The sequence below is a fragment of the Oculina patagonica genome, chromosome 7 (genome assembly GCF_052425735.1).
Source record: "Oculina patagonica isolate OP01 chromosome 7, crgOcupat, whole genome shotgun sequence".
Taxonomy (NCBI): Eukaryota; Metazoa; Cnidaria; class Anthozoa; order Scleractinia; family Oculinidae; genus Oculina; species Oculina patagonica.
Window position 1 is genome coordinate 14,251,733 of NC_135764.1, and position 25,008 is coordinate 14,276,740.

The 25,008-nt window shown below is 39.5% G+C and overlaps 5 protein-coding genes across 6 annotated transcripts; 4 read left to right on the forward strand and 1 right to left on the reverse strand.

The window, feature by feature from the left end:
- Positions 1-23: 23 nt before the first annotated feature.
- Positions 24-13,549, forward strand: LOC144661755 (RING finger protein 32-like). Its single transcript, XM_078522586.1, has 10 exons — positions 24-194; positions 8,332-8,542; positions 9,707-9,849; positions 10,846-10,878; positions 11,363-11,487; positions 11,881-11,989; positions 12,299-12,411; positions 12,586-12,649; positions 12,755-13,219; positions 13,295-13,549. Exons 1-9 carry the CDS (start codon positions 141-143, stop codon positions 12,968-12,970), a joined length of 1,068 nt encoding a protein of 355 aa, XP_078378712.1. The 5' UTR covers positions 24-140; the 3' UTR covers positions 12,971-13,219; positions 13,295-13,549.
- LOC144661754 (uncharacterized) lies at positions 729-2,537 on the forward strand. The gene is made up of 2 exons (XM_078522585.1): positions 729-1,079; positions 1,395-2,537. The coding sequence occupies exons 1-2, from the start codon at positions 966-968 to the stop codon at positions 2,421-2,423; spliced, it is 1,143 nt and encodes a 380-aa protein (XP_078378711.1). The 5' UTR covers positions 729-965; the 3' UTR covers positions 2,424-2,537.
- On the reverse strand, positions 2,526-6,923 carry LOC144661743 (uncharacterized). Of its 2 annotated transcripts, none has more exons than XM_078522567.1 (3): positions 6,488-6,923; positions 4,173-6,171; positions 2,526-3,560 (listed from the first exon to the last, which is right to left on the reverse strand). In XM_078522567.1, exons 1-3 carry the CDS (start codon positions 6,717-6,719, stop codon positions 3,452-3,454), a joined length of 2,340 nt encoding a protein of 779 aa, XP_078378693.1. In that variant the 5' UTR covers positions 6,720-6,923; the 3' UTR covers positions 2,526-3,451. The 2 variants fall into 2 exon arrangements, with proteins under 2 accessions (XP_078378693.1, XP_078378694.1); XM_078522568.1 differs by having other exon boundaries at positions 2,526-3,553; positions 4,169-6,171.
- Positions 13,550-13,922: 373 nt separating the features above from the next.
- LOC144660334 (cilia- and flagella-associated protein 141-like) lies at positions 13,923-17,821 on the forward strand. Its single transcript, XM_078520942.1, has 5 exons — positions 13,923-14,704; positions 15,036-15,076; positions 15,660-15,708; positions 16,757-16,837; positions 17,479-17,821. The coding sequence occupies exons 1-5, from the start codon at positions 14,600-14,602 to the stop codon at positions 17,578-17,580; spliced, it is 378 nt and encodes a 125-aa protein (XP_078377068.1). The 5' UTR covers positions 13,923-14,599; the 3' UTR covers positions 17,581-17,821.
- A 1,769-nt stretch (positions 17,822-19,590) lies between these two features.
- Positions 19,591-23,963, forward strand: LOC144660392 (solute carrier family 49 member 4 homolog). Its single transcript, XM_078521006.1, has 3 exons — positions 19,591-20,058; positions 21,270-21,951; positions 23,036-23,963. The coding sequence occupies exons 1-3, from the start codon at positions 19,737-19,739 to the stop codon at positions 23,457-23,459; spliced, it is 1,428 nt and encodes a 475-aa protein (XP_078377132.1). The 5' UTR covers positions 19,591-19,736; the 3' UTR covers positions 23,460-23,963.
- Positions 23,964-25,008: the final 1,045 nt, after the last annotated feature.

Here is a 25,008-nt window from a genome sequence, read left to right on the forward strand (position 1 = left end):
AGCGGTGTACGACCTCAGATGCTGCGCGGTACTCTTTAGTTTCCAAGATGGCGTCCTTGTCAACAGAATGTAGCAGGCTTATTTTCAGTCGTGATCTTTGTGCAGAATCTGTGACTTGATTCACTATTTGACCTTGTCTGATGGCGTACATGAAACAACAGAAGCCATCGACAAAGAAGGGTGGAAATAACTCGGTAAGTCTGCAGTAATGAATTGTGATTTAAATCCAAAGTCTGCGGTCTAATTTTCGTGGCACGAATTTCAAGATTTTATTGCTAAATCTCCAGGGGCCTGTTTCTCGAAAGCTCCGGCAAATTTTCGGGCCCGTAAAAACATTTTCCGAGTTATCTGTATCTTAAAAACAGGTAAGTGTATAGGCCTGAAACGCTGTATGAAGGGAGCCTCTGTTAATATTAAAAATATCATGGAATATCTGTGATCATAAGGTTTCAGATTTTGCTATGACTTTCCGGGTGCGAAAACTTTTCGGGACCCTCGAGAAACGGGCCCCAGCTTTTTGGGAGAAGTGCAGACTTACATGTGCTCTATTTACAATATTATTGCTCATTTGTAGCATAACATTTACTTTGACAAAGTACTGAAACGTATACTAATATATTGTTAAAGTGCCTATGAAGTAAAAAATAATTGCTGTTTATTTTAAAGGCTTTTCAAAATAAAAAAGAATGGCGTTTTCCTTTTTGCAATATTTTTTTTCATTTAAGAGATATTTACGTTTTTATATTATGCAAATGAGGAAAGTGATGACGTCATTAATTGTTCCACAAAAAGATGAAGCATTGAATCAAGAATATCTCTTGGAATATTTGAGCTGTGTTCTTCCATAGTTAGTAGAGGGAGACTGGTTAGGAAACTCGGCGAACATCAAAGGATCAAAACAATAGCGGCTCGCTGATGTTGAACTGACCCATCACGTGACACTGACCCTGCACACTCAAAACAAGATGGCGGGCGGTATTGACGATCTCTACCTCTTTGGCGAAGATTTCGATGCTATTTTGGGTATTTTGGAAGAGGATGAAGGGTTACAGGAACAATTTGAAAGCTCAGCAAGCGATGTAAGTACAAAACTAGAATTTTTTTCCACTGTTTTGGCTGGAGCACGGTAAAATCTTCAGTGACACACGAGCTCACGCGCCAACATACATGTAAACAACAACCTCAAGTTTGTCTCTTCAAGGTAAATTTAATCGGTATTATTCTCAAGCTGGATCTTAAGGAAATGTTTCGTAATGAAAATGAATACGACGAACTTATGCTAGCATATGCCCTTGCATTGTAGTTAAACTTCGCTCTAAATTACATCGCTGTCTTGGCTCTTTCTGTCTTTCCTGTTTTCTATCCTTATTTATTTGTTTCCGTATCAATTGTAGGTTCAATCGACAGAAATTGTATGCAGCGACTGCGGGAAAAAATACAAAACTAGTGGAGGATACCGAAGGCATAGAAACTCTAAACACAACGATCAACAACAACGATTGTCTCTTACGCCAAGCGTTCTTGCCGAGATTGTGAATGATGCTGTACAGAAAGTTAGAGAAAACAAAGTCTTCAATGCTGACTTACGAGACGAATTCAGCAAATATGAATACACACAGCTTACCGAAACTGAGGGATTTTCTGTGTTTCAAGTACTGTACGATGGATACTTAAAGAATGGAGACACTGAAAAATTTTATGAGAAATATTATGCCCAGGTTCCACTAAAATCAACAAGCTTCTTTAGAGGGTTATCTCGAAATGCAGCTACATTACTGGCAATTAGAGTGGCTGATAGCATGCTTGCACACTGCAAACGTATGAAGTCATCACCTGTCAACAGTGTTCTGTCATCCAAAACTGTCTTATCAGAGAAAGAGACGGCCGGTTTGCAGTACTTGGGAGGATATGTACTGCAAAATATTCATAAAAAGTGTGCAAGAAAGTCTTCAAGTGAAAGCCAGCAGGCAATGGCTATTCTTAAAGCTGGGAAATTGGAGAATGGCTGTGACTCACAAAAGCTGGTTTCCAGTTTGAACCGTGGTGGCCTCTGGTCAATAACAGAGCCTGCGCAAAAAGTATTCTCTAGGACTGAACATTATTTCAGACAGTCAACTTTAGAAGTTGCTAGCACTTTGCAAAGAGTTGACATTGCTGGGATAGCACAAAAGTCAGTCAGCGATAGTGATGTGGTATCGAACTACCAAACTATGATTTCAAATGCTGAACTGATTCCTACTAAGAATGTAAGCAAAGATGTCCTGTACAGTATTGTAAATTTGTACATCAGGGTTCGCTCTTTCTCTTTAGCGAAGGACATCATTCAAAACTTCAAAATTAAATCAAAGCAGGCGAAAGGCAAGGCTCTACGCAAAGAAATCCAGAGAAGTTGTGATGAACACACTCAAGAGAGGCAAAACTAGTGTAGTTAATAAGGGATTTTCAATGTGAAATCATAAGAACAGTATTAAATTTCTGGTTTCATTCACATCATTTAATTAATAATAATACTTGATGCTAAAATGTTCTAGTTTCTTAAGCCCAATTTGGACTCTGTTGGGTCATGACCATGGTTGGGTACATAATTTAATAGTTACAGTTGATAATTATTGTAATCTTGAATATTAAAGAGAAAAGCACTAGTCTGTACACAAACCATGTTTGGTGATTTTTTAAGTTTGTTTACACTCATTTTTTTAAAAACATTACTCTCTGTGAATGAGCGATTCGTGATCTAAATGTAGTACACATGTTATATTTTCAAAATTGCACAATCAGATTGCTTGCCTAAGTTTTTACCACACAGACATGTTATACCCTGGCAACCTCATGATTTACAAGCATGGTGGATTGCAGGAAATTAAGACTGAAAATCACTGAGTAAGAAATGCCCTTCAAGAATGTCAGAGGTTAATTCCCCTTGAAGGTTCCAGTTATCAGGATTCAACTGTATTTAAATTGCATTATGTAAACTTCTAGACATTTTGTCTATCGCATTTTAAACAGGTACATGTAACAAACACTGTTTTCATCCATCTGGGCAAGTCTGTATAAAGTCCCTTTCATTTGGCTGGGTTTCTTTTATCAAACACCAACACTCAGCTAGCTCAAAATTCTAGTAAAGTCAAATTGGTTTCTGTTTTTTCCTGCATGGCAATGCTGCATCAGTAACCTGCTCCCAAGATTTTCGCTTGTCTTTTCTGCCTCTCGTGTTACCACTTTGACAGGAAACTGACCTCTGAATTCTGATAGTGTTGGCATTGTATCCAAATGTACGGATGTCAGGATTGTCACTGCGTCGCCCGAGTTTACGCTGATTCCCGAAGTATTCCTCCACTGGATCCTGACAAAACCGCTCGGTAAGGACAAACTCTGTTCCTTCCTGGAGCAAGAACTTGGTAGCCTCAATTGCTGAATGGGCTGTTATCTGCATGCCTTCATGGGTCTGCCACTACAGGAACATGCGGGCTTTGGCATTTTGGGTGAAGTTTCCTGGCCGGTTCTCAGTGCTTTCTTTCCAAAGACTTAGGTACTCCAGGAATTCAATCAGGAACTGGAACCTGAAATCAGAAAAAAAAAATTGTTACTTTAGAATGTTACTGCATGGGAGACACGGTGGCCTTATTGTTAGTGGCCGGGCTCTGGATCGAGCGATCCGGGTTCAAGCCCTGGCCTTAGAATTACTGGGAATTAAAAAAAAAGCAGTTCTTTAATCCAAACTTTTAAATGCAAAATGAAAACAAACTACATTGTACCATCTTGCAACTGGTATTATAAAGTTTTTTCCTGTCCTTCCAGAAATCTTAAATATTATTTTATTCTTGGATGTCAGTTTCAATAATTATTATTTACAATAAAAGATAACATATTGCTGTTGTTGTAATATGTTAATCAGTTATTTAGCTCTGGCCTTTTTTCAAGATGTTATCATTGGTCACTCCTATAACAGGAGTGACCAACAACAATTTCCTTTACACAAAATCAATACATAATCAAGACCAAAGGAAAATTACTGCAAGCCCTAAACAAATTCTCCTAACTGATACAATAAGCTAATGTATGGCATTCAGTCAGGAGAACTTGTATATGAATTCTAGGAACAAAAGGGTTTGCTTTCTCTGCAAAACTGGTTTTGAAATCTTAAATAGTTTTGGATATGACATTAGACATACCTTTCATCATTGTCAGATCTGTATGGTGCCAGGAAGGGCTTGCGCTTCTTTTGATACTCCGATGTGCTTCGCACATTAAGACAATCAAAAAAGGCATCCATCATCTTACAAAGCTTTGCGGTTGCTACTGCCTCAGGAGGCCCAAACTCTTTTAATACTGTAGCCACTGAAGCACTTAGCACTTGTGCAGCCAGGTTAACTCTCATCACAGAATAGGAGGTGAGGTGGATGTGATCATACGTCAGCTTTGGTAGAAGTTTTAAACCATTGTCCATATCCTGGTAGAACATCTGTGAAATGTGCTGCCATAAGATATAGTTTCCATTATTCCACATGTAGCGGGTACATGTACCCGATCCAGAGTGTAACAAACAGTTTCGTGTCGTCTTTACCAAATGTGGGGCATCCGAAAAGAAATACAAGAACCGATGGGGTGCAAACAGATTAGTCGTGCGGTAACACACATCTGTGTCCGCACCTCCGTCGAGTGGCTTGTGCAGGCGGTAGAATCTCCTGTTTGGAGATGCCCCATCAGAAGTGGCAGCAATGACCCATAGGTTGCAGGTGGTCTCCAGAATGCCAACTGCTTCCCAGAAGAGGGGCATCAACTGGGCTGCAGTGACACCTGTGGTGGCGAAATGTGCCAGGCAGAATTTGAGCTCTGTGCATACCCCACGCACCAGGAATGCTAAGGCATGTGAGGCCAGCTCGTCAGCTTTCTCCAAACATGCAAAATTCACATCTGGGTCACCCAGATCAGTGAATCCTATAAGTTCTCCAGTCACTTTATCTAGAACCAGGTTAGCCATAATCTTCATTTCGTCAAATAGCAGGATGACGTACCGCTGAACATCAAAGTAGGACTCTGTTTCAGACTTTAACACCTCGACAATCTCTGCTTGGAATCCTCTTTGGGGGCGAATGGCGTTTCTGTAATCTCTCAGTCGTCGCTGACTTGGCAGAACAAGAACTTTACTGTTTCTTAGTTCTTCGTAACAAGACGGAGATTTTGCAGCCAGAGATAAGCAAAACCGTATAATCATGGGATGATATCTGACACCAGTTGCGCTGCTTTTCATCAATTTTTTCTGTTGCTGCCAAAATAAATTCATGAATGGTGTCATGCCAGAACTGCATTCACCAATAATGGAAGTTAGATCATTACTTAGCTCATGATCTACCAGGACTGAAGATTTTGTAATTTCTTGCTTCATTTCTTCAAGCTGCTGCTCAAGCTCAGAACATTTTAGTCTTTGCATCTGCAGTGTGAGCTTAAGTCTTTCAGGTGCTGTACTTGACACAGGTGCCTTGACATGTGCTGGTTCTGAAAGCCTCCTCTGCTTTGCTTTTGCTTTGAGGTCACTGACATGTGAATATTCCCTACAAACAATGCAGAGGTCTGAATTTGGGCTGCAGAGTAAATTGCAATCAGAAGGCCGCCAGAACTGTTTCTTAGGGAACACATCGAAACCACCCTCGTCATCACTGTAGAAGGGATCCACCACCTTTGGGATGACATGAGGAATTATGTCTCCAGTCAATTCTTTGGGGTACACTCCAGGACAAATTAGTTGGCACTCTATATCTCTAATTAAATCAGAGACTGTCACATTGTTCATGGACCTTAAGCTTCGTGTATAGAGTTCATGATCTTCTGGTAAAAACCATCCATAAACTGAGATAGTGTATCCAAGACTGTCGTCAATTATCACCTCAAATTCAGGCAGCTGAAAACAGTCCTTCATCTTTCGCAAAACAACTCTGTCACTGCGTTCCTCCACTATCCACTCGCTGATGGTTTTTAAACCTTTGATCCTCTTGCAAACATCTGTGAGCCCTTTATAATATTTCTTATTCTTGGCTGAAGTAGGAACCTCTTTCACAATTTCTCTTGCAGGTCGCTGAGGAGGCTTGGAAGTTTCATGGCTTTTCCTGGGCATGTTTTCCGTCGGAAGTGCTCCAAACTTAACTTTCTTTTTGGTCATCTTTGCAGATTCAACTGAAAGTAGGTAGAGGGAAAAAAATCAGGATTCCATTAAAAAGCAAAAAAATCAATATTGTCATGCAGATCAAAAATCGACAGAGATTATGTGACATTGATAATATTAAAGACTCCAAAAATCACCACAGCTGATAAAAGAGAGACTGCCGAAGATAGATTTTTAACTGCTAGTTTGCAACTAGTTTTCAAATAGAAGCTTTAAGAATAAATTTTCGAGTACAACAGCTCACAGCAACGGAAACTACTACACACGAATTTCATAAAACGCCGCACAATAATATTGTATGCTATTGCTATTTATTTGGCTACTTACATATCTCTATGTCATCAGGTTTGAAGTGTTTTTCGCAAGTAAACACTGTGTCATTGTCTATCAACCTCTGAAACTCCGAATTCTTCTCACGGGTCTTCGTTATCTCGCTAAGCCATGCTTCACGCCACTTCTTGTGCTCTTCATCTTTCGAATGTGGAAGCTTGAATATCCCAAGACCTTTTGTTCTCCGGCACGATCCACAACCAAACACCGCACAATTTTCGCCTGGCATCCCGCAGAACTACTCATAAGCTACTTTTTTCTCAAATCTATAAACTGAGCGAGACAAAAAACGGACAAGAACACGATAGAAAGACTTCGAAACTCGCTCAACACTCGCACTACTATTCGGACGCCATCTTGAAATGTTGTGTGCAGGGTCAATGTCACGTGACATTGAAAATCGTAAACAAAGACATGCTTCTTTGAAGTTTGCGGGTTTCCTAACCAGTCTCCCTCTACTAACTATGGTTCTTCAAACTTGGCACAATTAATGTTCACCACAAAAGACACAAAATGACACCTGTCATGCCATTGCCATGGCAACAGTTTTGCTGCAAATACCTATATTAATTAATACTGATATCCCCAGGTTTTGCTTAATCAAAAATGATCCACTCCCAACAAGCTAATGGGGAGAGTTAGGGTAATAGGACATTATGTGTGTTCCAAGCTGGACCCTCTGTCCCACTTTAAAGGGTTGCAAATGGAGATATTTGGTTTTTGACAGAAAGAGCCTGGAACCAAGAGTGTTGCCATGGTTACATCATAGTATGAGCCATCTTGCACCTTTAAGGATGGTCACTACTGATGCCAAGTTTCAGAAATATCACCTTTATATTTTCAGAGATATCCTTGATTTTGTGATCTATCTTTTAGTGGAACAATTTATGACGTCATCACTTTCCTCATTTGCATAACACAAAAACGTAAATATCTCCAAAACGAAAGAAGATATTTCAAAACGGTAAACGCCATTCTTCTTTATTTGTAAAGGTCTTTCCAATAAGCATTAATTAATTTTTACTTCATAGGCACTTTAAACATTGGTTGAGGTCACTCTTGGGCATTTTTTACTAATAGTAAAGTGAAGTTTACTATGGTAAACACAATTTTAGGTGTGACCGCTTTTTTTCTCTTTACCATGGTAAATGTACATTAAGTTTGTTGCGATAGCAACGGCGGCAGGATGAAAGTAAAGTTTACTATGGTAAACCGACCTAAAAAAGCATGGTTTATCATGCGTTTATCTAAACTTTGTTTGTTTAAGTGAAAGCTTGTCTTCTTTTCGATATGAAGCATACTGAGCTCCGGAAATTGTGTAAATTGCCCCATTTCAATACTAGTGCTTTATGTTGAAGACTTCACATGCATTTGTGCAACGTCTACCTAGCTTGAAATATCTTGAGAAATGGCGGAAAATAGCTTCAATTCAAAGCAAGTTAAACTTAATCAATAAATTAACATCTTTGCATGTCTACCAAAGTTGAGTTGTTTTTTAAACAAAAAATATAAATTGCACGCTTCCAACTTGCGTTTCAAATGAAACTAGCCGTCGATACAACCTCTTAACTTAATCCTAGTTTTCAACTTTTCACATCGACACTTTAATATTCCATGACCGTGTTTTGCCGAGGACCATCCGTTACGCCAAGTGTCCGTTAATTCGATTGACAGACTAGGACAATAGGCCATTTGGCTAATGTCCAAGCCAACCAGCTCACTTTACCATAGTTAATTTTTGTTTACCTTCTTTTACTATGGTAAAGGCATTTAACTGCAGTAAAAGCCTAAGTGTGACCTCAACCATTGTCGAAATATCTATTCTTTATTTGATGTTTTAGTCCAGTACAGCGCTTGCCGCTGTTGCTCTTCAAGACCATATGACTCGTTCCCTTTCCCTGCAAGATCCATTCAGGAAAAAGAAAATCAATCATAGTTTACCAGCAGCAGCAAGAAGTAAGAAGACAAGCAAAGCTGCAGGAAAGGCTTGTAAAGAGAGTCATGAAAAAGAGGAGTATGTTCTTGATCCAAAACCTGCACCCCTCTCATTAGGTATGTTCTTAAAAGATCCTAACTAAATAAATTCAAAATTTTTACTGTTCCCCTAGCTATGGCCATGGAAATCTGTGATCAGGCCATTGTTTATAGGGACCGTTCATTTTTTGATGAGGAAGGGGGAGCAGGGGGGAAATTGGGAGGGGGGGGGGTCATGCAAAAAATATGGCATCAAAGGGGGGGCCAGGCAAAAAAATATGGTCAGTAAGGGGGGGGGGGGGGGGGGGACACTGAAAATAATTATACTTTTAAGTGCTGCAATGAGGGCTTCTGTAATAGTTAAAAATCTTGCCAGAATGTCCAAAATAACATTTCTGTAGTTCTGAAAATTCAAATTTTCCATGGGGAGCTTGCCCCCGGACTCCCCTACTTTGTTATGAACTCAACCCAACAGCTTATTGGTTACTAATGCAGTCAACCCATACTAACAGACGGCATTTACGATAAACAGTCTTGGCAATGTCAGCTTTATGGGGGAATGTAGTTTGTCTATTATTATGACTGAACAACTGATACATTCAGTCATAAGGCCTGATAATTTTAATTTAACTTGATTATTGTTTTGTTTTTGTTTGTTTGTTTGTTTGTTTTTTTTTTTTGGAGGGGGGGGGGTCATTGAAAAAAAAAAAAGATTTCGATGGGTGGGGGCAGGTAAAAATTTCCGATGAAGAAGGGGGGCCATTATATATCACAGTGACTATCTATCAAATCCCACCAGCCCCCCCTACCCCATAAAAAATGAACGGTCCCTAATTATTCCCTTTATGGAGGCCTCACATACAAACATAATTTTAAAACAAAAAATACATCCGAATATAAGCCCCTCGAGATTTAAGCCCCCCTATGTCGGATGGCAGTACTGAACAGGACTAAAATTAATGTTACTTTGTTATGCGTTTTTAGAATTTATAAACATTTTTCGATCAACGCCATCCTGGCTCGTTTTGAACATTTATTTTTTTTTTTGCTTATATTAGCCCTCTCGGATATAAGCCCCTCCACTTATAAGCCCATCGAAAACCCCTTACCAAATTGTATAAACCCAGGACTTATAACCGGAATTTTATGGTATTAATATACAAAGAGAACATGTAAATGGGAGCAGGACAAAGTAATTCCATGTAGCTATTAATTTTGTTATTAAAAATATCTTTCATACAGCTCAGAAACTTGGCCTTGTTGAAGCTCCAGAACTTCTTCTTTCTGACAAAGAGTGGAAGCAAGTCAAGGAAAAGTCAAATGCAAGACAAGATTCATCTCAACCCTGTGTCATCTGCAAAGAAGATTTTGGTCTACAACAACAAGTAAAGAGATATTTTAAAATAGTAGTTGTGATGTACAGTAAGCGTTACTCCATGTACAAAAAAATACATTGTTGCTAATATATATACAATTTTGAGTGGTATTCAGCCTTCCCTTATAATTATGTAATTTGCATACTATTTTATTTACATTTCTGTGTTTGTATCAATGATAATATTCTATGATTTTCGACATTGGCATTACATTGCAACTGGAGTGTTAGGGTTCCTACATGAAGGTGTCTCGACATTGGCATTTACACTGCAACTGGAGTGATAAAGGTTCCTATATTGCAAGATGGTGTATCCAAACAGTCATGCCATATGTTTACAGCTGGCTGAGCATATTTGTCTTTATGGGTGTTTTATTCTGCTGCAAAGCCATTTCTGGCAACTTAACTACATGAGTTCATTCTGCACCAGTTAAAAATACTGTAAAGAGTTATGGCTGCGGAATAAAATTTAGTTATCACCAGTAGACTTGGGCAAGTGATCAACAGGCGAATGATGTTTTAAAAACCTGGGCTCACGGCTATACACTGTATGTTAAATCATCAACTGTACATAATTTGTTATAGATTCCAATAATGTTCTGGATTCCGCATGATTTTCTGTTTCTGGAGTACGGGTTTTGTAGCAATGCCTTTACACCTACTTTCAGTGTTACGTGCATTTAACATAGCGGCTTTTTATCAACATCCATCTTTCAACCTGCTAAACGAACAAAACAGATCCAAATCTGCAAATCACAGCCCACTAGCATGACCTTCTGAACTTGTGGGCTCATTTGCTTGAAACCAAGATTCGTATGCATCGGTTTTGATTGGCTCATTTCAAACAGCACGTCGAAGGATTATGTCAAAAGATAGATGAAGAAAGATAGCTAGGCAATTGTACAGCTGTAATACTGAAAGTGGGTGTTAGATGTGTACATTCATTGTAGTTAATGTTTGTAGAGGAACCTACATTGTACATTGTTTTATCCTTTTTACATTGCAGGTTTTGTTATCATGCAGCCATGTTTTTCACAGGGTAGGTACATGATTGGCTGTGTAGCTTATGATATTAACTGCACGAGCATTCAAGGCTCCTCATTCAACTGATTTTTTACAATTACTAAGAGAATTTCCTCATTGTTCAAGAGCTATGGTCATAGTTTGGAAGTATAGACCATAAAATGAAACAAACCTGTAAAGCATTAATATAAGGCAGATTTTGGAAAACTTAAGTTGAGTAATTGTTGCAACTTTTTTTAAAAAAAAAAAAAAAAAAAACTTGCTAGTTGTCAATATCAGAGTTAGACATGAGCTGAGGATCTGTCAAGAGTGCACAATTTTGCACTCATCTGATTTTTCCTGTTATTTGCCTGTGTAAATTTTTTAAGTACATGAATTATCATAAAAATTAAAGTCAGGTTGGTTTCAGTTGATAAATTTTAAACCAAAAAATGGGATTACAACATGTACAACAATGTACTTTTTAATTATTATTCTTTTTTTTATTTTATTCTCTTTAGACATGTCTTGAAGCATTTGAGAGGTTTTCTGGTCGCAAATCTTGCCCCATGTGTAGAAAAGAGCAATATCAAAGACGGATTATCCATGAAGGGGCAAAAGAGTACAGGATTAAATGTGCAACAAGGTACTGATTGTACATCTTAACCAGCAGCACATTGTGTGAGGGTCAAGCTAAATAAACAGGAGGTTAACAGGAAGGCACAGTGGTCTAATGGTTAGTGCACTGGACTTGTCTCCAGATCAAACAATCTGAGTCTGAGCCCTGGCGGGGGCCCAGCATTATTTCTTGGGCAAGACACTTACATGTAACTCCCATGGTGCCTTTTTCACCCAGGTGCTGCTGGGGAGGGGGGGGGGGAACCCTACAATGGACTAGCATCCCATGCAGGGGGGAGAGTACAAATACTCCTAGTCGCTTCATGCTACAGAAACCAGGATAAGCTTCGGCCTGATGGGCCACTATGCTTGACGCAGACTTAACCTTCCAACTGACTACAAGTGTTTTATTTCTGAGCAGAATCCAGGCAGCTTGGCGTGGTTACATTGTCCGGCAGTGGTACCAGAAGTTAAGGCAAACAGTCCCTCCCAAAGATCCAAAGCTCAGAAGAAAGTTTTATGAAGACAAGGTATAATCATTTTTAATTAGTAATAACTTTCAATTTAGTGTTAATCTCCAAGCAAAGCATTTTGAATTTGTCAAGCTCCGTAGTCAAAAAGTCAATCAGTGAGTCATTGGCCCTCTATATTGAACTTCATACATGTACATGTTTTCGGTTAAATCAGCATAAATATACAGCTTTTTAATTTGGCTACAGGGGTAAATTCTTTCGTCAACTCAAAAACCCTAACTCCTGCCTTACTGTTACTTATTTGTGTTTAGTTTTTCTCTGTGCAGAATTTGAACTAATTTTTGTTCTTAAAAATCCATTTTACAGTTTCAAAGCATAACTGATCGTCTTGTTCAGTCTATGGAAGCCAGAAATCAGAGTGTTGATGATCTTCTCTTGGAGATTGACCAGACCATTGCTGCCAGTCGGCACACAATGAGGTAACAAAAGAACAAAATATAACCCCATGAACTTATTTTCTGTCAAGCAGGGTGGTGGTGGGAGGGGGGGGGGGGGGTTATTTTCGGAATTTTGCATCCCTAGTAGACTCACCTCGATGTCTGCATGCAAAACATTGTTAATTCACAGTTTTGGTTTTCGCTGGGTTTTTCCAGACAATTAGATGGAGACAGTGGGGAAGTAATGGCAGAGACAGACTGGGATCAAGTCCAGTTTCAGGTGAGTGGGGGGATGTGCTCTAGGCTCTATTACCATCATTCTCTTACGTAACTTGAGCAAGTCATGTGACCGTCATATAACCATTTTTAATAAATTGTTTTTCAGGCAGTGAATAGATGTGTGACTGACTGTCCAATTTGCATCATGCCACTGTCTGACCAAGGACTTTACAAGAAGAACTCTTCATCGCGGCCCATAGTTTTACTGTCGTGTTCACACGTGTTCCATGCCACGTGTCTTGAGGCGTTCGAAGAATTCTCTTTGGACAAACGCCACGTGTGTCCCGTCTGTCGATCTCTTTACCACAAGAAGACGCTATAGTAACCAGAAAGTTCCCTTATAGTTACTTGAAAAGTGCTTCAAGCAGTTGGAGAAAGGAGTTTGACGTGCTTGAATTTTGTATATGCCAATATCAGTTGTGGAGACGTGGGAGGAGAGAGCATGCCATGACCGAAAGTTAGCTTTTTAATAGCAATACAACAATACAATAAACTTTAAAGTGTTATTTGTCACAAAACAGATATCATGTTTCCTTGCTCCTAGTACCATAGCTTGATCACCAATGTTATTGTTTTGGTGGATCCTCTCCAGGCCCGCGCGCGCCCCCCACCCGACGGAAACGAAAGAGGCCCGCGGAGGAGAGAGGTTTGATGATTAGCAAACACTGAGTGAGAAAACTGAGTGTTTGGTGATTGGCTAGCCATCACCAAACACTCAGAATTTGTTAATACGGAAATAAAGTGAGAATAATTTTTTGGAAATGAAATGAGTGACTGTGTGCAGCCCATGGCTACCGTGCTTGCCGTGCGACAAGCAAAAAAGTAGCGGGAATATGCCTCGTCGCCAGGCGCTGGTCGGTTAAGGGGAGAAAACCGGGAGCGCGGGGGTAGATGGTTTAAGAAGCGAGCCTGCATCAGTCCCACAACTCAAAGCGCACCGCGCAAAGACTGCAATGCAACAGTCGCGCGAACGCGCTCGGTCTCGAACGAGAGCGAGAGTCGGGCCGACGGAGGAGCCCACACAACAGGACGACAGAGACACACCCCGGACCCACTCGCGCGACACAGTGGGCAGGGGCGTGTCACCGCTGAAACCAAAAGCCGCCGAGAGGCGCGCACGACCAAGGAGAAACGCCTTGTGGTGGAGGCAGAGCGGGAGATTGTAAAGCGCCCGTGCCCCCCGCCAATTTTCCCACCCCCTCTTTCGCTTGGGAACTGCTCTTGAAATTAACATGGGCGGCGTTGTAGCCTTGTTGTGTCCAGACCCAGAGTTAAAAAGTGGCATGGGGAACCGTATTGAAAAAAAAGTATTATAATTTTTTGGGGGGGGGAGTGGGTTCCTTCGCTTTTTCGCTTAAAAATTAAGAGCTTGCGTTCTTTTAATCTCCTCCACTTCAGAGTGTTTGCAGTTTGTTGTATTTAATTTAACAACTTGATACATCTCCATTTACCGGCACAAATCGGAAGAATTTTTGATCCCATCGCGTCGATAAAAGTACCAGTCCGTGTGAGTTTTAGAAAAGAAAATCTAACTGAGACGAGAAGTTAAGCTATAATATTCCTTTCCTTCATTAAGAAGCTAAGAATTTTTGTTATTTCTTTCGATCCACAGCAGCACTTGAAACGTTTGATAACGACAGTAGTGAAGAAAGCACAAGCGAATATTAAACGGTTAAAAATGAAATTAATTACTTGACCTCAGAGTCTTATTGTTTGCTGAAATATTTGTTTAGTACACTCAATTAGCCCTTGGAATTACAATAACACTTTAGCGTTTATTATCTTTGTCAACTGAGCCGTAAAACCACTTGTTTGCATAACAACGCAAATTAAGTGCTTGAGTATACATTTCGCCATGGCAACACCCCACTGAGTGCTTTTCAGTAAACGTTTTACATTTATATCAAAGTAACCAAACGAAGTACTACGCCAAGGTTTTTTTTCGTACAAAATGTCGGACGATAGACTGTTTGCAACGAGTTACAGGTATGAGGTGTACAACCCGAACACAAAAACACTTCGAAAAGCTCTCGCGCTTCAGAAATCGAGGATTGAGGTGAGATAAATGTGAAATTGCGAGCTAATTAAACATTAAACACATTCTAACGGAGTTTTACACTTATTCAATCACCATGCATGAAAACACGCTAAATTGTGTATTCTCTAAATCTGATGACAGTATTAATTGTCTAGCACTTTAATTTGTCGACACTCTTGATGAGATTCCAAATAAGTACTTTTTTGCCGGCGAGGCATGATACTTTACTGTAGATACTGTACTGTTTTGAAGTGGTGAAAAAAATATATGTGCAGTCATTTCAGCTACAAACAAACTGTAAACTACGAATAAACAACTTATTAATTAGACACCTTTTACTCTTTCACAGACGGATGAAAAGATTGCGTACAGAACAGAGGTGGAGAACACGTGAGTTCATTTTTCATTGCATCGAAATATGGTGCTTTTGTATAAAGCATCACGGCATGATCAATTTGACTAGTTACAATTTTTACGCATATGCGAAGAAAGTTCACTTTTTTTCTGATCATCTTTGAACTTAAAGAATTCGGTTGGTAGCCATTTTTATTTTCACATAACGTGCGATGTCTGTGTCAAGATATAATTTCTTTTTTCTTGTTAACGACGTAATCTGCTCAATGGTCGCGAGCCGCGAGCTCGAGTGAATGTTGTATGCAGTTTTTTGTTTGTTTACCGTGAAAGTCTTGAATTGGATAAAACGTTAGATTTTCGGTGAAATATGATTTGGGTATCGACCCCATTCGCTGTTGGATTCATCAGTGTTCAGTTGTTGCGTTGTTGTTGTTGCAGTTGTTGTTGTTGTTGTTATTATCGTGATTTGTTGAATTTTGTTTCCATTCCTTAACTCTTTAACTCTATTTCAGGCGCTGGTGATCATTATTTTCAATTGGTTAAACTTTTGTAACTAATCGTTTTACTAAAAAACATAATAACTTGTATTAACATTTTTTCTCCATTTTTTTCCCTTTAGAGTTGCAAGCGAGTTAGAGAGAGCGCGATGGTTCAGTAGTCTTGAAGAGGTAAGCCTTAAATTAACCCTTTTTACTGTAATATGTGTTCGCAATTAGAGCCTCGTTGATAGCCTCACATATATATGTTCACAAAGTTAGCAAATAATTTGAGAAAAAATAAAAGTAATGTATAACGATTCATGATCAAAATGCCGTTACCCGGCCCAACATAATTATAACTTAATAGCCGTTTTTTCCTTCTCATCGTTGCTCGGCCCTTAATTTTCGCTTTAATTTTACGAGCTTGTCTCGAATGCCAGCTAATTCACTTGTTCGCTGAAACACTTGTCAATAAATCAATTTGTCGAAATTTGAATTTCATTTTCTGCGTAGGGCGCTAGATGGAGCATTGCCTAGATAAAATCTTGTCCTACTGATGTATGACTTGAGCGCCTGCTACGCAAGCTTACCTTATTCTTACTAATTTTCGCGCGTACTTAATTTCGCGAAATTTCGAGAGCCGAATTTCGCGAGTATTAATTTTCGCGATTGCAAGAAAAATTAGAGCAAAAGTGTACATTATTAAATTTTGCGATTTTGTCAGTGTTTTATGGCTCAGTCGCCAAAGACTAGGTAACTACTAGACATATACAAAGGTCTTGTTCAATGTAACTACAAGGAGTCTCGGCAAACAGAAACTTTGGTGATTATACTAGAGGTTTTGGCCGATTTTCAAGCTGAAGAAAACAATTACCAGAAGAAGGGTGCTAGTCGAAAACAAGACGGAAATATATTTTCAAGGATAAATAGTTGCAGTTCCAAACATTTAAATTTTTTACTGTTTTGATATAAAGTATAATATGGTATTAATTTTCGCGCAATGTTTTTTTCGCGCGTATTAAATTTCGCGATTATTTTTAAATCGCGAAAATTGCGAAAATTAGTAACCGCCAAAAAAAGTAAGATTAAGGTACTAGGAAACAAGATTTCCCGGGGGGGGGGGGGGGGGGAAACGGCCTATACGGGTAGGCTCCGCCCGGAAGGGGTAAAATTCACAGTCCGTGTGTTTATGTATCTGGTTCATACAATTTACGTCTCGGGCTTTTATTTCTTGCAGGACAGTGAAAAGCGGCTACAACGAAGAGAAAACGAGATAGTAGAGAATGAACTTAAGACGGCAAACGAGGAATTCATAAAGGTATGGGTGCACACTGTTAGATAATGTACACTCAAATGTAAATAAGTATTATACTTTGTTATTAGTTATTAGCTGATGGGTCTGATGATTTGCAATTGACCGTGATTTTAAATAAAAAATATCTAGCCAGAACAACATTTCTTAGAGACCGCAGAGTTGCTTAAACATTTTATATATGACACGACCGGGTAGAAACTGTTCCTGCAAGAGGTTTAGTTAGAGTGTTTTTCTAGGGATGCATTCGTAAAACCATAAAAAGAAACAACCTTTACTTTGGTGAAAAAATGTACGTCAAAATCTATACTGAAGTAATCGCAGAAAGCTTGCACGTACGCACCGTACGTACCGTTCGTTCGTTCGTTCTTTCGTTCGTTCTTTCGTTCGTTCGTTCGTTCGTTCGTTCGTTCGTTCGTTCGTTCGTTCGTTTGTTCGTTAGTTCGTTTGTTCGTTCGTTCGTTTGTTCGTACCGTATGTACGTTCGTTCGTTCGTTCGTTCGTTCGTTTGTTCGTTCGTTCGTTCGTGGGAATGTTCGTTCGTTCGTTCGTTCGTACCGTACGTACGTACGTTCGTTCGTTTTCTTACCCTCTTGCTTTCTTGCTCGGTTTTAAATTTATTGAAAATTCTTTTATTCCTTCTACAGGTTCGCCGTGCGCAGCTTAGAAAATTGTTAACAGAGGAAAATATGCAATACGAGAAAGAGCTCAACGCAATTGGGAAGGCTTTCTACAAGAAAAGAATTTAGCTTAATATAAAAAGTTCGTTTACGTAAATAGTTCACCGTATTTATAGCAGTTTATAAATTCGAGTTGTATAGTAAAAAAACCCGCGATTTTACTTTTTTGAATCAATGTAATAAGTTTGTTAATAATGTAATAATCGATTATAAATTCAGTTGTTATTTACTTTTCATTTGAGACAACCAGGAGAAGTTTACAGTAATCTTCCACCTGATCACCCACCCAGTCCGGGTTGAAAATAAAAGAACCAGATGAGTCGATCACTGTCAGAAATGTAGTGGGAGTCCCCGGGGTAGGCACTCTGTATATTTTTGGGTGGGGGTGTGCTCTATACTAGACCATATCATTCAGCTGATTTTGCAACCCTATACTATAGCTAGACTACACATCAAAAATCCATACCCCGTATACCAGACTCGGTCTTTTTAGAGCTCTATAACTGTTTACGTTTTCAATGAGAAACCATCTGTTAACAACGTTGTCGCGATGATTTTATTTATCGATTATTTATGTTTCCGGAAAGCCTCTTTCTCTTCCGAGTTTCCATTCCTATTCAGAGCTTATTTCGTTATACCACTGATCAGTTTCCCGGCAAATGCTACCCTATTCTAGACCGCCTTCCCCACCGGGAGGGGGGGGGGGGAGGGCGGGATCAGACAAATTCTAGTATCATTTTGTGACTTACACGGCCAACAAGACACGCACACTTTCAATAAGTTATTAGATACTTTCAAGTTGCAAAATAAGTACTTTTTTGTTAGGCTAATTATGATGGGATGGCTAATTACACCAGGAGGAATTTTGTGTTTGTAAAACGTTTGGGTTTCTATTTGAAACTAATATTGGGTCTCTGAGTACAGATTTTTTCATCAGTTGTTGCCTGCCTCGTGTTTAGGTTCCTCTCTTTCCCTAGGAACGAGGTTGGGTGCGTGCCAGAATACCTAAGAGATATGAACTACAAAACAAATCCAGCAGAGCTAGTCGTGAAATGAGCATTACAAGTCGCGAGGTATATATACGGTTGTGAGCTAATTTTACCGGGATTTTGTAAATTACCACTCGTTCAATTGACAGTTGACCCAACTGCAAGCTATGCGGAGCGACGCTATAGACGTTTCTTAGGTGTCCCAATACCGAGGAAGACCGACCAAAGTGATCCGGTTTAGTATCCACGATCCGAACTTCCTTACAAAAAGTCCGGAATCCGGGCCAAAATTCTTAGCTAATCCGCAAATCCTCTCAGTGCACCGCAAAAATCCACAATCCGTTCGCTTTTAAGGCCAAAACCGTCGATCCGCGAACTTTTAATCCCCCTCCCCCTCCCTCCCTCAATAAACGTACGTAGAATGGCTACCAACAAACGAGAAAAATAAAGATGAAATAAGGATAACGGATGTAACGAATATGTATTGTGCAAATAAAACACTTCATATCGGATCGTAGAGGCTAAAAAAAAGCGCACAGGTATTCGTCCAAATAAAAAAATATGAAAACGGATGATTTTTTTTTCGTTCAATACAAATTTGATCCGTATACCTGGTCTTGAGCCAAGACAAGACGAGGCACTTGCCTCGTCTAGATTTTAACCTAAAATTTAAAACAAAATACGTTTAGTTGGTAAAATTAATCCCAGCCGAAGAAGACTGAATTTTCTCAAGAAACTACGTTTGAAAAATGTTTTAAAACGCGTTTTAGAGCTTTTTGACTTCAAAATGATCTGGGGAGCTCTGGGGATATGCCCCAGACCTCCCCTAGAAAGATTTTGCCTTGCCTATGCTGAAAGTCTAGCTACGGCCCTTCTTGAGCCCGCGCTAAATTTGATTTTGTTCCGTCAGGGTTTCATTGATAGGTCCTTTTTTCAGCCGTCAGTATTCAGGCTAGCCGGCGTTCTGAAGAGCGTTTTATACCGTACCTAAAACTCCGAAACGGTCTGTGTGTTTGCCTTTATATGAGAGTGACTGCAGGCTCTCTGGTCAGCGGTGTTACTTACAACTGATACCACAGAACAACTCACGTCACGGTCAAGGAAGACACACGGTCGAGCAACGGATGAAAACAGACAAAAATTGCTCAACTTTGCATGTGATCTCCAGCTGATAACGCCTGTGTCCGTCCCCAGGGTGAACTGAAAGTCATCGGTTCAGTTCGTGATTGAGATCGGATGGAGGAGGACGAAGAGAGCAGTCTTTTACAGCGAGACACAACTCCCACTAATTGCGAATCACCGGCTGAAGGAAATACAGAATTGTCATGTTCAAATACAAGGCAGTGTAAAGTTTACAAACGGCGATGGTATGTTCTATTCGTTTTCACACTCACTTCAATCGTGTCCAACTTCATGTGGAATACCTGGGGTCCTATCCAGCGACCTTGCCGGCTTGTATTTGGCTGGGAACGGTGGACAGTTTTGCTGTTGTCTTCGTTTGGAGCAATTGGTCCTATCTTGGGTGCTTTCCCTTCGACCTGGCTGATGGATACAAAAGGTATTATTTTTTTTTTGGAATTTAACTCTCGTCGGATTTATTTTAGTGGTGTGATAATCCGTTCATGAAGTGCCAAGTAGTTTGCCACCCTTCGATTAGATCTTTGCGTGAAAAATTGGGAGACCTTGTCGAGGTATATTCGATTATCCTCGCATTTTCCGAACACGAAAGTAAGCTTAAGCTTATGGTTAAGTTATTTTTGACGAACTTAGAGCTAGGTGGTTTGCAATTAATAACGTAAATTATATTATGAAACACTGTCTAGTCTGTCTCGAGTGCTCTCAATCCGTGTGTATTCAAAGCTCGGTCACGGTAAATGGTTTCCTTTGTTTTTTTAACTAGATAAATTATTAAGAATTGTTTATGCACGAGGACTGCAGACAATCGTGTTTTGTGGGCCAGGATGAAAAAATTGAGAGAATTCGGTGAGAAAATGAAAGACATTCCTTTTTGCACTTCAGTTCTTTCCCACATTTGCAAAATGTATGATATTACATTTTCTAATAAAATATGAATATAGTTCAGTGCAGTTGTCAAGCTGGTGAGAAATTGGTTTGCAAGTTGGAAAAGTGATAGTTACTCGCCTTCTCGTAACCTATTGTAGCAGATTACAGGCCAATCCCGTTCAGAGAGCCTGCGTTCCCCTTGACCAGCAGTCGAGAAACTCAACAGCCCCGGGCTAATCCAAAACTGTTCTGTTTTGATGTGCCCATGTGCCTTTAAAAGACTGTGGTAAAAGGATAAACTTTTCAACAACCAATCAGATTCGGATGTCTAGTGGTGGACTTTCAGATTAGTCCAGAGGTACCAATACCTGGCACAGACCAGAATGATCATGGCCTCAGGGGACAATGTTTTGTTACAGGCCCAAAATGTGGACATGCTTACATTTTCCCTCCAGTACACACGCCACTGGCACACATCTCAGTGGTTAAATTGGGCACATAAGTCAGCCAAGCCACTGCTTGTTTGTTCAATCTCAACAGATACTAGAAATAACAAACTATGATTAACGTAGGAAAACTAAATGCACTGGTCAACACTTATAGCATAACCAACATAATCTTGCTAGAGGCCTAATCAGTCTCATCAACCCAAGTTGAAAGAAAGTTACCTACATTTTGTATATGTACATGCGGCAGAAGTTTGAATATCGTAATTTTAAGCCAATCAGAGAGTGCTATTTCTCAAATATACTACTTTTCTTGCAGGACTAAGAACATCAGTTCTTGTGACATCTGTAATGTTACTTGCTGGCAAAGCAGTTCAAGTCATTCCTTTCAGTGACATCACATTGAGAACTGTTTTTATTTACATTGGCCATCTTATAGCCATGTTACCGAGCTTCATAGCAAATGGAGCTCCCCCTCTAGTGTCAAGCACCTGGTTTCCTCCAAATGAACGAACAACTGCCACAGCTATTGGAGCACTGGCTGCCAACTTCGGTGCGGCATTGGCTTTCTTTATTGGACCATCAATGATACCCAGGACATTTGATAACTCTGAGAACGACAAGCTCAATCTGACTGAGGATATCCGGCACATTGAAGTCAGACTTATGGACTACTTTTATTTGCAGACAGGAATAGCGGCATTTCTGTTCTTGTGTGTCGCTGTTTACTTTCCAGCAAAACCACCTCTTCCTCCGAGTAAAGCAGCGTTACAAAGAAAAACAACTGAAATTGGCTACGTAGAAGGTATTAAAATGCTTATAAGCAATGGATCCTACTGGTTGCTTGTATTTGTTTTTGCTGCATCATTTGGTATTTACTTTGGCTGGACATCAGTTCTGGATCTTGCTGTTCAACCATTTAATATCAGTGAAAAGATTTCAGGATGGCTGGGAACCGGTGGAAGCTTAGCTGGGATTATTTCAGGGATAATTATTGGAAGGTAAATAACTAAATAATAAAAACTTGGCTTAAATTTTTGGAATGTGCAGTTCCAAAAAATATTCATACCCACCCCATGGAAGGTCATTGGAAATTCCGAGGGGGTGGGGGGAGTCTGAAGGCTAACATTTTAAAGGAATTTTAAAGGGGTTGGGGGGGGGGGGTTTAAACCAAAAATATCATCCATGGGAGGGGTATGGATATTTTTGGAACAACACAATATGTATGAAAGTAACAAATATAAAAAAATGAATACATGTACCTTGCAGCTTTACTAGTACTGCTGCTTGTTTAATTGTTTTAATAAAAAATATAATTTAATACCAAAATAATTGATTTATTTTGTTATGTTTTTGTTGGAAATAACAGAAAGGGGCCAAAAAAATAAAAGGAAAAATTCAGATACCGGTACTTCTGGATAAACACAAAATTCAATTTTATGTAAGTTAGTCCCCCCCCCCCCCTCCTCAATCCCTCTGGATATTTCAGTTTAAGCTTCATACTTGTCTTAAAATCACCTGCCTTTGAACTCTCCATCCCCCTTCCCATCCAAACTTCTAATGGCCTCTTTTTTTTTTTTTTTTTTTTTTGGGGGGGGGGGATGATTTTGATATCTAGAGCAGGAGGGGGGCTGGGGCAAGGGCTTGCTAGTGGAGGGCTATGTGTGAAAATGTTGTTGTGCAAATAAAATATATAATGCTATGTCATGGTGAGTGATGGTCATAAAACACTCCGACCTGATGGGCCTGCCGCCACTAGACTCAAATGCAGTCCTTTTAAAACTACTACACTATATATGGAAGTAACAATATTCTTTTTTATGTTTTAAATCTATTTCTTTCAAAAAAGTGACCTTGTTATTTGTTGATGTGATTTATGAAAAATAATTACACTCATCATGACATCTGCTTTATAAATTAAAAGACCATGCATTTGCCTTTAAGCTGAAAGGGTTAAATATTATTAATATGTGACATTATGGAGGCCAGGAAAAAAAAAATAGCTGTTTTCTCAGGCTTACTTGTGTTGATTTATTATATTTATTTCATCACTGTACGTTTGTAACACGTTACCTCTCTTTGCAGGTCAGCAGATGTTGTGAAACGGTGGACCAAGCAAATCCTAGTGGGTCTGTTCATTGGAACTGTAATAATGCAGCTGATCTTCACACTGACCTGTTCAAAAATCTTACCCTTCTCCCAAGGACTCTTATTTGCTTCTATCATCTGCAGTGGACTGTTATTCAATGGTACCATTCCACTTGTGTTTGAGATGATTATGGAGTGTGTCTTCCCAGTAGGGGAGGGGACATCAGTTGGCATGGCACTTATCCTGGGTAACTTGGTGATATTTGTGTTTGACACAGCCTTTATGTTTCCTATGGCTGACGTCCAGTGGATGAACTGGGTCAGTGTTGGTGGCATTGCAGTTTGTGTTCCTTTACTTCTTGTCTATAAGAGCCAGTACCGTCGGCTTGACCTGGATACACAGCCAGTTGAAGAGACCTGAGGAACCTTCTTCAAACAAGGCAGAAGAACTGTTCTTTTGTACTCATCCAGTGAAAAAAAAAGTTATAACGACTTTAGATGGTTTTAAGTAGTAGAAATCAGAGGAAAGTAGTTGATATTTTGTACTCATTCAGTAAAGAAAAGTCAAATCTGTTTGAAAAATGGAGGGTTGCATGTGTAATATATAGTAATAATATATAATATCATGATGGTGTATTAGATGACTTTACATAGTAGAAATCTGAGGAAAATTTTATAGAGATTAAAAAAATATATTTTTTATCAATTTATTAGCCGTTATAAATGAAAATGATTTTTTTGTGAGCTTACAGCTAATAATCTTAGACATTTTCCTGTCTGCTGCTGCATCAGTTATCACCTCAAAGGAATCTGGAGCCCATAATTTAATTGTTCATTACCTGTAGTACTTAGCGCGTGTAGCCGCCCTTTGCTTTGACCCATACGGTCTTGTTGTACACTGTATAACGGTAAGGGAGCATTCATTATTTATGCCAGGGGGTGGGCCGGCAAGAATTGAGGGGGGGTCATGAAAAATCCTGGATGTCCTGAGGGGGGGGGGTCACCTTCAAATGTTGCAGACAAAGAGGTGGGCTATCTGTTTTCTTATTAACACTTCTATTCAATTATGATCTTGTGTATTACAGTGTTAATGTCAATAAAAAAAACAGTCTTGATTTCGTGAAAATGATGTTGCAATGTTGTCCAGATCATGTTTGGCGGAATATAACTGGCACCAGGGGAGTTTCCTCCGTATTGGTTTCACTCTTTGAGGACACTGACTACTGTGGTGCACAAGAACGATGTCCTCCTCACTGTCACTTTCTCCTGCACTAGTGTTTTCGTCACTAGTTTGTTTCTGGATGCGAGCCTGCTACGATGGCTATTTTGAAACAAAATAAACACTGGTTGTTAGTAGGCTAGTTCCTGTTTGGGGGGGGGGGGGGTCATTATGTTTTTCTTTTGTTTGGAAGGGGGTCAACATGTTTTGGTTTTGTATATGATGAGTCTTGCCAGCCCACCCCCTGACATAAATAATGAATGGTCCCTAAACTTAAAACTTGGATCCAACAATGTTATTTTTTATGACTGACAGTATAAACGTGTTGACTTGTACGTATAAAAGATTTTATTGGAAAAATGGGAAATGAATAATTTAAAAATTATTTGAATGTAAGTATTTTATAGGAAAGATGGGAAATGGATAATTTAAAATTATTTGACTGTATTTTATAGGGCCGGAAAATGGGAAATAACAAAGTTATTTTACTGTTATTGTTTTATAGGGAAAATGGAAAATAATAAAATTATTTGACTGTTATTGTTTTGTAGGAGACATAATAAAATTATTTGACTGTAAGTGTGACTATAACCGTGTTGTGTAGTTTGAGATCATTTCTTCTTTTTGCGTTTAACTCCGTGTTACAGTCGACTTGGAGACTTATGGGAAGCGCCCTGGACTCAAGATCAAGCGTTCGGGGGTGCCTGGTCGGGTCATTGCGTTGTGTTCTTGGGCGATGCCTCTACACCCA

Excerpts from the sequence above, each read along its gene's own strand:
- LOC144660392 (XM_078521006.1), top strand. The coding sequence starts at position 19,737 with ATGGAGGAGGACGAAGAGAGCAGTCTTTTACAGCGAGACACAACTCCC. Across the intron at positions 20,059-21,269 it reads CTGGCTGATGGATACAAAAG|GACTAAGAACATCAGTTCTT; the intron begins GTATTATTTTTT and ends CTTTTCTTGCAG. Across the intron at positions 21,952-23,035 it reads TCAGGGATAATTATTGGAAG|GTCAGCAGATGTTGTGAAAC; the intron begins GTAAATAACTAA and ends CTCTCTTTGCAG.
- LOC144661754 (XM_078522585.1), top strand. The coding sequence starts at position 966 with ATGGCGGGCGGTATTGACGATCTCTACCTCTTTGGCGAAGATTTCGAT. Across the intron at positions 1,080-1,394 it reads TTGAAAGCTCAGCAAGCGAT|GTTCAATCGACAGAAATTGT; the intron begins GTAAGTACAAAA and ends TATCAATTGTAG.
- LOC144660334 (XM_078520942.1), top strand. The coding sequence starts at position 14,600 with ATGTCGGACGATAGACTGTTTGCAACGAGTTACAGGTATGAGGTGTAC. Across the intron at positions 15,709-16,756 it reads GGTTCAGTAGTCTTGAAGAG|GACAGTGAAAAGCGGCTACA; the intron begins GTAAGCCTTAAA and ends TATTTCTTGCAG. Across the intron at positions 16,838-17,478 it reads CAAACGAGGAATTCATAAAG|GTTCGCCGTGCGCAGCTTAG; the intron begins GTATGGGTGCAC and ends TTCCTTCTACAG.
- LOC144661743 (XM_078522567.1), bottom strand. The coding sequence starts at position 6,719 with ATGCCAGGCGAAAATTGTGCGGTGTTTGGTTGTGGATCGTGCCGGAGA. Across the intron at positions 6,172-6,487 it reads ACCTGATGACATAGAGATAT|TTGAATCTGCAAAGATGACC; the intron begins GTAAGTAGCCAA and ends ACCTACTTTCAG. Across the intron at positions 3,561-4,172 it reads AGATCTGACAATGATGAAAG|GTTCCAGTTCCTGATTGAAT; the intron begins GTATGTCTAATG and ends TTCTGATTTCAG.
- LOC144661755 (XM_078522586.1), top strand. The coding sequence starts at position 141 with ATGGCGTACATGAAACAACAGAAGCCATCGACAAAGAAGGGTGGAAAT. Across the intron at positions 195-8,331 it reads AGAAGGGTGGAAATAACTCG|TCCAGTACAGCGCTTGCCGC; the intron begins GTAAGTCTGCAG and ends TTGATGTTTTAG. Across the intron at positions 9,850-10,845 it reads ATTTTGGTCTACAACAACAA|GTTTTGTTATCATGCAGCCA; the intron begins GTAAAGAGATAT and ends TTTACATTGCAG.